This window comes from Gadus morhua, chromosome 9 (genome assembly GCF_902167405.1).
Source record: "Gadus morhua chromosome 9, gadMor3.0, whole genome shotgun sequence".
Lineage (NCBI taxonomy): Eukaryota > Metazoa > Chordata > Actinopteri > Gadiformes > Gadidae > Gadus > Gadus morhua.
The window spans coordinates 2,590,878-2,600,877 of NC_044056.1; the positions used below are offsets into that span (position 1 = coordinate 2,590,878).

Consider the following 10,000-nt stretch of genomic DNA (forward strand, 5'->3'; position numbering starts at 1 on the left):
TGTGTGTGTGCCCCCCCCCTCCGTAAATCAGAGCGGCGTTTTATATGAGATGGCGGTTATTTGTGTGAGAGAGACACACGGGGCCAGTGATTGTTTTTTTTGGAGAAGACGTTCTGCTTATGTTTGCATCCCAGAACAATCTCAAAGGATCCCGCAAGCGTACGCAAGCAATTAAAGCGATAGCATCTCGGTATTCCCGCAACCAATAACTGAAATAATATCACTGTTTTATTAAGCCGTTAATGTGGCGGCAGAGAGGAGGCGTTCTGAAGAGGATACTCTTCCAGGGGTCTTATCAACCCACCACGTTTAAATAAGAGCAAATGCTCTGCACTTAAAGGTGTGCCGGAGTGTGTGTGTGTGTGTGTGTGTGTGTGTGTGTGTGTGTGTGTGTGTGTGTGTGTGTGTGTGTGTGTGTGTGTGTGTGTGGGAGGTTGGGTGTGTGTTTCGGCCTGTGTGTTTGTGTGTGTGTCTGTGTCTGTGTGTGTGTGTGTGCGTGTGCATGGGAGGTCGTGTGTGCGCGCGAGTGTGTGTGTGTGTGTGTGTGTGTGTGTGTGTGTGTGTGTGCGTGTGCGCGTGTGTGTGTGCGTGTGCGCGTGTGTGTGTGTGTGTGTGTGTGTGCGTGCGTACGTGCGCACGTTTGGCCTTTATCAGACACACACATTAGCCCTGCTAATCGCTATGTCAGCAAGCCAGAATTTAATTACCAGATCTACCTTTGTCCTTTAATATTTACAAACATCTACACCCGTTTTAATTAAAACCACATGTTGGAGAAAATACAAAAACGAACACAACCCACTGACCCTGTTTCTGAAGGAGAACCGGCACCTCTAAACGAGCTGCTCACCGGCCCACAACGCTAACACCCCTTTACCCCCCCGCTCTACAGGACTCACAACCCCACGATTCAAAAGTGCATTTTATACATTTTTCAAGGTACTACTTTTGGGGGGGGGGGAGAAGAGGAGGAGGGGGGGGGAAGATTCACCGGGGGACAAAAGCAGATCCATACAGATCGTTTTTTTTTTTTGTTTGCTTATTGCTTTTTTGGCGACGGTGGTTCGGAAGTTCTTCACGGCGTTCGACGGTTGAGAGAGGTAAGGGCGGAGCCAGGAGCCGTGAACTTGAGGAAATGTTCGTCTTGGCATTTAGCGAAGGGCTCCGAGCAACGGTTCATCTCTCGCCGTGTCAAAGAGAGGAGAGACAAATGTGGGCCCGGGGGGAAGGGGGGGGGGGGTCTGTCAGACCTGATGGATCAGAACAACGCTCCAACGTCCCCCCGTCCCCCCGTCCCGCCCGACCCTCAGTGAAAACACTAAATTGATAAAGGATGAAGAGTAGCTAATGGAAAGATGTAATAGTCAAAGGACAGCCTGCATTAGGGCTCCGTGGAGCCTAAAGGGTAGAGTGGTCCCGATCCATCCAGGGCGTCCAGTACAGAGGACGGCAGCGCCGCGCGCGCCCCTAAATCACCCGCTGTTGGCTTTTATAGGTAATCTCTGAAGAGTGTATGAACGTTAACCTCAGGCACATGGCTCTCATAACCGTCTCTTATTCACCTGGAAACGTGCACAAATACATAGCTGAACACACACAAGCGCACACAAGCGCACACACACACACGCGCGTGTGCGCATCCGCACTTGCGCACACACACATGCAAACACGCACGCACACGCTGAATGACAGAGGACACCGGGAGATGAAAGTACTGTATGTTCATATGTCTCATTGGCATTCATATGTATTGGACTGTATTGGAATAGATATATTCTAAGCAATCATTGGTATAACACGTATTAACGAAGATTGTATGTTTTGATATGCTTTAATTAATATACTGATTAGTGCGATGCGACAAAAACATTCCACCCTGGCCATGTTTTAAACACTGCCCCGTCGTCTACAAACCTGCTTTACATAGTGAATCATTAAAAGCACAGCGCCTGATCTTATGTGGCTTAGCGGCATTGACCCAAAGATAACATCACAGCAGGGACACACACACCACACACACACCGTCATCAGGCCCACAACACGCCAGCAGTCGACCCTCTGGAAGCGGATGTGTGTTGTGAACACTGCACAGCCTCAGCGGGGGGGGGGGGGAGGCCACAGTGCCCTGTGTGAGGAGTGAACCCCCTCCTCGGCTGAAGAGGAGGGTTAAACACAGAGGGACAGGGGGGGCTCCGAGAGGGAATGAAAACAAACACGCTAACACACACACTCTATCTGAGTGAGAGAGGGGAGCCTCTCTCTCTCTCTCTCTCTCTGAAACGAGCCAGAACAAACACGCCAAGTCACTGTCCTCAGACTCACACTCACACACACACAAACACGTGCATGTTAAAAATGCACGCACCCACAGATAAAAACTCAAAAAACTCTTTCATCACGGCGACCGAAATTCATCCTCCCGGCGGGAGTAACAATCGAAGCGACGACAACCGAACAATGGCCGACAAAACAGACAGCGGAAGCGACCCCCGACCGGTGACTGGACGACGCTCAAGAGACGACCCTTACCATAGACTTGGTGAAGGGCCGGGCCAGGGTGAAGAGCAGGGTCATGAGCCACCAGCTGCGGTGGATCGCCGTGTACATCATGTTCCCAGGGTGCACGGCGTTGCAGGAGACGCCGTGCGGGGAGAGCCGTCGGTGCAGCTCGGCGCTGAACAGCACGTTGCAGAGCTTGGCCCGGTTGTAGGCCAGCATGGACCAGTAGCTGCTCCGGGCCGGGGACAGCAGCTCCAGGTCCACCTTGCCGCAGGAGTCGACCAGGTCGGTGAACCTGGGTGGGGGGGGGGCAGAGAGGAGCAGGGCCGGGGTGAATGGAACGGGGAGGCAGGGAGGAAGCTGAAGGCTGATCCAACGCTCAGTAAACAGGGAAGTGGGGCGCCCCGGTGACCCGTACCCTATAGGCCCGGTCCTGATCGCAGAGTCCCGGGTTTGAATCCTGCCCGTGGTCCTTGCAATCTCCTTCCCTCTCTCTCTCTCCAATACCTTCCTCTCTATCTCACTCTATAATAAAGCATAAAATTGCAATCTTGAAAAAAATAAAATCTTTACCGAAAGATTCATTTTATTAGTTGGGCGGCTCTGTGGCTCCAACCCCGCTGGGCTGTGAACCACAAGGCGACACTCCGTGTGGAGACCCCAGGGTCGAGTCCAACCCGGGGTTCTTATGCTACACGTCGTTCTCTCTTCTTTTTCCTCTCTTCACTTACAGTCCATAAAGGAACGTATGAAAAGTCTGATAAGAGAGTATGAAAAGAACAAGTGTGTGTGTGTGTGTGTGTGTGTGTGTGTGTGTGTGTGTGTGTGTGTGTGTGTGTGTGTGTGTGTGTGTGTGTGTGTGTGTGTGTGTGTGTGTGTGTCTTTGTACACGGCACATCTGCGCATGTGTTTGTGTGTCCGTATGCGTGCCACTGGCTGCATACAAATCAAAAGGCGTGACATGATGTTCTTTAATTGCCTGAGACAGAGCTGTTAAAGTCCAGATGTTTGACAAGGCCTCCTTAAACATTACACCATTCACTGTGTTCTGTCACAGTCACACACACACACACACACACACACACAACAGTCACACAAAACCTCCCAATGAACAGCGCTGAAAGCTGGCCTTCATGTTTGTGTGTGTGTTTGTGCGTGTGTGTGTGTGTGTGTGTGCGTGTGTGTTTGTGCGTGTGTGCACGTGTCAGACACCCTGAGACTGCAAACCAGCGGAACACATTCTACATATTAATCCAGTCATTAGAAAACAACCACTCAAAATGTCACCTGGCTTCCTTGTTGTGATTTTACAAGCTGGCTGCAGCTTGTTTACCGTCGCCTCCCGCCATATCCTTGCTCGGCTAAATTACAGCATCTGCAGGCTTTCCATTTCATGTGCTGCGACTTCACAACTACTTAAGCAAGTGGAGGTTGATAAATCAATTCTGTAAAATGCCCAGAGCGGTTGCTTATTTTTTGTTGTTTTTAAGTAACCATGCCATCAGTTAACATGTTGGTTAACATGTCGTTGTGGCACCAGGGCCCGAGTTACACGGGAAGGAGGTTTTTCATTTCGAGGACACAGACCTGAGCCAGTGAAATGTATAATGTTGATCTCATCAATGAATCAATCATAAATGTACTGAAGAGGATATTGCAATTTCGATCTCCTATAGAATACTTTATTGAGGACTAGGTGGGGAGCAGAGTAGATCCCGTGGCGCAAGTGGAGGAGGAGGAGGAGGAGGAGGAGGAAGAGGAGGAGGAGGAAGAGGAGGAGGAGATAGAGGAGGAGATAGAGGAGGAGGAGGAGGAGGAGGAGGAGGAGGAGGAGGAGGAGAAGGAGGAGGAGATAGAGGAGGAGGAGGAGGAGGAGGAAGAGGACACCCCGAACAGGGTGTCCGGTCTAATTCCAATTCCAATCCCTGCCCCTGTGTGGGAGCTGATAAAGTGTCGATCCATTACGCATGTGTCCATGTCTCTGTCCCGCCTGTACCTCAGAGGTCAGTGGAAGGGAGCTTAGGGATTACAATATGCTTCTGGGGTCGTAGGTCACACGGCACTTGTGAAGCGGGACTAGGTGAATAAACAGGAAATGGAGTCCACGTGCGATAGAAAAATAACGCCACACACAAAAAAGGGAGTGTGGGGGACGGGGGGGGGGGGGGGGACGGGGGGGGGGACTGACTTGAAAAAAACGCAATATAGAGTGTGAAATGAGGTGGACAGAAGGGCAGATGCCGTGCGAGATAGAGGCCATTCCCGGCTCCCTCTGTTCTGTGCTGCTGTGTAACTGACTCTGTGGTCCGGCCCGCAGCCTCTTTGATGAGGACTGCAGGCCACTGAGGAGGGGGGGGGGGGGGGGGGGGGGGGGGGTGCAGATGTGCGGTGGGAACACCAGCTCGGTATCAGTTCAGCTCCATCCTCAGCGACCTGTCCGCTGCCAAAAGGATTCCACGGCAGCGGTACAATAACTCTCTTGCGACGGATTTATTTCCTATTTTTTTACTGTGTGAGCGGGGTCTTTCATCAATCTGCGCGAGTCAATACGCACTTTAGGATATGTCATGTGATTTCTTTGGCGACTCTCGCGCGTCTCCCCCGCCGTGGCGAGGGATAGCCGCGCCCGCGCGTGCCGTGACCCTGGCGGATAAGAGTGTCAAGGCGTGTCTCCGTGGCGCTCGCCGGTCCGCCGTCGTAGCATAACTCACGGCGTCCGCGGGACGGCTGATCTGCTGGAATAACTCAGCGGCAGCGCCGGGTCACTCTGCCAAGCGCTAATCAATCACTCCGATCTGTGGTCCGGCCTGGATCGATGGAGGTCCGCTCAGCGCACACGGACACGCGCGCGCACACACACACACACACACACACACAGGCACAGGCACACACACACACACATTGACATAAACGTTCACAGTCACACACACAGATACATATATATATATATATATATATATATAGATATAGATACATACATAGACATACGTGCTCACAAACATATGCACACACACACGCACATATTGACTATCAAACCATCACACAAATATATTTATATACACATTTACACACAGACAGACGCACACAAACGCCACCAATACATAGAATACATTACACACACATACACACAAAAACATTCACAATCGAAGACACACAGACGCACGCGCGCATCCCCTTAAACACATGCGTACACATACACAGACACAAACTACACTCACGCACCGTCTCATGATCACAAAGTGATCGAGAGCGGATCGATACAGAAATAAATAGCAGAACATCATCACGTCTGTCGACGGGGCGGGGAGTGACGGACGAGAGGTCGAGCGAGAAAAGGAAGCTGAGGGAGAGAATACAGCAGCGCCACATATATATATATATATATATATATATATATATAAACTGATGATAGAGAGGTGGAGAGGGAGCAGAAGGGGCTGAATCAGGGTGTGTGTGTGTGTGTGTGTGTGTGTGTGTGTGTGTGTGTGTGTGTGGGGGGAGGAGGGGGTCAGAGAGAGAGACGGCGTCAGAACAGAAATGTGATGAGAGTAAATTTGGGCTGATCAGTCCATCCATCATGTTGATGATAGCTTTAATGTAAGCCGACAGCCCGTGTGGGGGGGTGGTGGGGGGGGTGGGGGGGGGGGGGGGGCTGTGTGAGTGAAGCCGTCATGTCATGACAACACGCAGCCGCTGAGGCTGATCTATCGGCCCGGAGTGGGGAACTAGCTGTGAACTTATTGGTGCTGCTGGGGTTGGTGGGAAACGGGGTGGGAGGGGGGCCGAGGTGGGGGGGGGCGAGGTGGGGGGGGGTGTTCTCGACGCTTGAGACCCGGAGACTCCAGAAGGTTTGACGGTTGAATGCCTCCGACTTGATACCGCCGACGGGATCATCAGCTCCCAGTGATGCATTGAGGATTAGGAGTCATCATGCCGGAATATAAGTACTTTCACTTTTGGTACTTCTTAGTTATGTGTGGAAAAAAAGTTAACCATAAAAAAATGACGCTTTCCTTATTCCTGGATGGGATGTTGAAGGGAGTTGTTTAGGAATAGTTTGCTGTAACCAGTAGCGACCGCCAGAGTCATGAAGAGCACCTCGGCAGCCATGTTGGTGTGCAGCGCTGCAAAGCGTCCGCGGTACGGAAGATGTTCGGTACGTCTTAAGGTTGGTAGATGTTCTGTACGTCTTAAGGTTGGTAGATGTTCTGCACGTCTTAAGGTTGGTAGATGTTCTGTACGTCTTAAGGTTGGTAGATGTTCTGTATGTCTTAAGGATGGTAGATGTTCTGTACGTCTTAAGGTTGGTAGATGTTCTGTACGTCTTAAGGATGGTAGATGTTCTGTACGTCTTAAGGTTGGTAGATGTTCTGTACGTCTTAAGGATGGTAGATGTTCTGTACGTCCGCGGTACGGTAGATGTTCTGTACGTCTTAAGGATGGTAGATGTTCTGTACGTCTTAAGGATGGTAGATGTTCTGCACGTCCGCGGTACGGTAGATGTTCTGTACGTCCGCGGTACGGTAGATGTTCTGTACGTCTTAAGGGGGACGTCGTGCCTTCTCAGCAGAACCAGGCCCATGGGCCACTTATCGCCGACTCATTACATGTGTGCGTTGCTATTTTTACCGGCGATAGGAGCCATGATATAGAGCGCGCCTTCACAGCGGGCCACGCTCCTAGTTTGCAACCAGGTAGACATTTCACATGATGCACATGTGCTCCTCACTCTGAACTCAACTCCACAACACTCTTAAACCTTGTGTCCTACACATAACCATTTAAAACAGTCCGATACAAAATACAGCACTATAATTCAACGCTGAATCAACTCGCTACATCTAACCTCAACCAACCCCTTTGAAAGCGTTCACCTCCCTTAACCATCTCTGATCCGGGGCCTCAGAAGACCTCATGCCCCCCCCCCCCCCCCCCGCCCGCCCCCACCACCTTACCTGTGGGACTCGGAGGAGACCACGACGACGCGGGCGGGCGCTGACCGCCGCAGGACTTCCTGTAGCCCCTGCACCAGCAGGAAGTGGCCCAGGTGGCAGATCTGGAAGGTGGACTCCAGCCCGTCCTCCGTCAGACGCCACGGCTGGGTGCACACCGCCGCGTTGCAGACAAGGACGTGCAGAGGGCTGGGGGGGGGGGGCAGGGATACAGGGGGGTTAGGGCTGCACAAGGACCTCATGTTAGGCCAAATCGGACCTGCATGTTAGGCCAAAATGTAGTTTCGTATTTTTTGGCATTCGACAGTTGAGCAAATTGAGGAGGGTCAAAATGATGCAGTAAAATGTTTTATAGAAAGGAATGCGTCTGATGTTGTTATTGTATAACAGAATGACAGAGCATAACGACACGGTAATAAGCACTCTGGGGTGTCAGGAGCCTTGGTGTTATGCACTCTGGACGCTTGTGTGTTCATCAGAAAACATCACTACCGCTGAATATATGACACGAGGCAACGGGACACGGTTTTAGTATCAGTATAATACATTTAAAAGGGGATCTGAAAACTAAATTCAAAACAAACATATCACAGAGAGATTCATCCACGACACACCTACAAAATATATCGTCAACAAACTGTCAAAAATGATATTAATACGTGTGTCAAAGGCATCTAATGAACTCTTTTTAAACTACACTTTGGTGTAGTTTGTACTTCCTGTGAGTTTGAATCACTGTAGCTTCATTGGGCTGTACTGTAAAGTGACTGTAGGATAATTGCTATCCCGCGTGGCCACCTAGCCAGGAGGGTAAATAGACTCCACACGTTAAAACCGGCTTGAAGGAACAGAAGGAAACCGACAGACCAGATTACGCAACATCGCCATGGATTTGATGGAACATCATTTTCTGATGCTTAATGCACACCGTGATAACCCTGAATTACATAATTACAAGTAAATCATGGATTCCTGTTGGCCATCATTTCAGGTAAATCTAACGACCGTCCGTCTATCCATTTGTCATGAGCTCACCGGACGTTGATTCAAATTTGGAAAATAACATTTTCTGAGGGAAAAAAAGAGTGCAAACTAAGTTAATCTGTTTTGATGAATTGCAGAAAAAGGGGCTCCAGCAGGTTCAGTATGTAGAGGGGGGTCTACTTATGACATTAAAGGCCTGGAAGAAAGAGATAGAGGAAGAGGAGGAGGAGGAGGAGGAGGAGGGGAGGAGGAGGAGGAGGAGGAGGAGGAGGAGGAGGAGGGGAGGAGGAGGAGGAGGAGGATGAGGAAGATGAGGAGGAGGGAGAAGAGGAGGAGGGGGGAGGAGGAGGAGGAGGAGGAGGAGGGAGAGAGAAGAGGAGGAGGAGGAAGAGGAGTAGGAGGAGGAGGAGGAGAGTAGGAGGAAGGGAGGGGAGGAGGAGGAGAGGAAGGGAGGGAGAAGAGATGGAGGGAGAGAGGGGAGGAGGAGGAGAGGAGGGGAGGGAGGGAGAGGAAGAGAGGTGTCCGGTTCCAGAGTGTTATCGGTCCAGTAGACCTCAGCAGGCCCGAGGAGACACCGACGGCGTAACGCTGATATGATACAGTGGTTTCCAGGGCGACATCCCCCAGGGTCTGACAGCTACAGGAGACGCTGAATGGAGCTGGCGGAGAGCCAAGGAAAACAACACTATCGACGGAGATCCTAAAACCCTTTCATAGCCATCCTAAAACCCTTTCACACAGAAGGCCAGGGAGGGGAGTCTCTCCCGCAGACTGTAAATAAACGTGAAGGTAGCGTCTGTGACGTCACCCGTTGGCTCACACACCGCCGTTATGAGGTCGTTGATTTCACGTAACTGCCGCCGCCATTGCTTGAAATTGTCGACCCGCTGGGGGCGGGGAATTGAATGGCCGCCTTGCAACAGTCTATGGCCAAACCTCATTAATATTCAATAGTACCTATCTATAAGGATGGTAGAAGGGTCACTGGTCGTTTTGCCCTCACCCGACACAAACAACCTACAGGCCCTGGGAGGAACTGCACGTTGGACTACCACTGGGGCTTCAGAAACAGGGGGTTTGGCTGCCGCTCGGTCACAACCAAACCATAGGACCACCAGACACACCGGCAGACACTGAAGGCCCATGCGGAAGGCGGGTTGAAACGATGATCCAAAGTTAAAATAATAAACACATTGCTGTCCTTACAGAAGTATCGATTAAGCCTTAATAGAAACCTGATTATGTGACTGTGACACTGCTTCCTTGAAAACAAATAAAGGAATCTCAGACATGGTTCGAAACGTTCCCCCGATCATGTGACAGCGAACAAAGATGGCAGGATTGGTCAGGGGCAAGGACAAATGCTTGTCGGGTGACAGTGTCGCTTCAGCGAGCTCGGAAACCACGGTAACAGCCGAACAACCCAAACACACGCCACCAATTTTTAATTTCTTCCATTAGAATTAATTATGAGGCCGAAGGCAATTTGTGTACCCTGTGTTTAAGACTGCCTACCGGATTAATTAAAAACTGGATGCTGGAAAATTAATGTGTGGATTGTTATG

General features: G+C 50.8%; 1 protein-coding gene across 1 annotated transcript in view; it reads right to left on the reverse strand.

Annotated features, from left to right (window-relative positions):
* Nucleotides 1-2,162: 2,162 nt before the first annotated feature.
* wwox (WW domain containing oxidoreductase) overlaps nucleotides 2,163-10,000 on the reverse strand; it is a 52,165-nt gene continuing 44,327 nt past the window's right edge. Inside the window, exons 7-8 of the mRNA XM_030367066.1 lie at nucleotides 7,455-7,640; nucleotides 2,163-2,794 (exon numbers count right to left, since the gene is read on the reverse strand). Of these exons, the coding sequence (XP_030222926.1) occupies nucleotides 2,512-2,794; nucleotides 7,455-7,640 (469 nt within the window). The 3' untranslated portion in view covers nucleotides 2,163-2,511. The remainder of the gene's footprint in view (nucleotides 2,795-7,454; nucleotides 7,641-10,000) is intronic.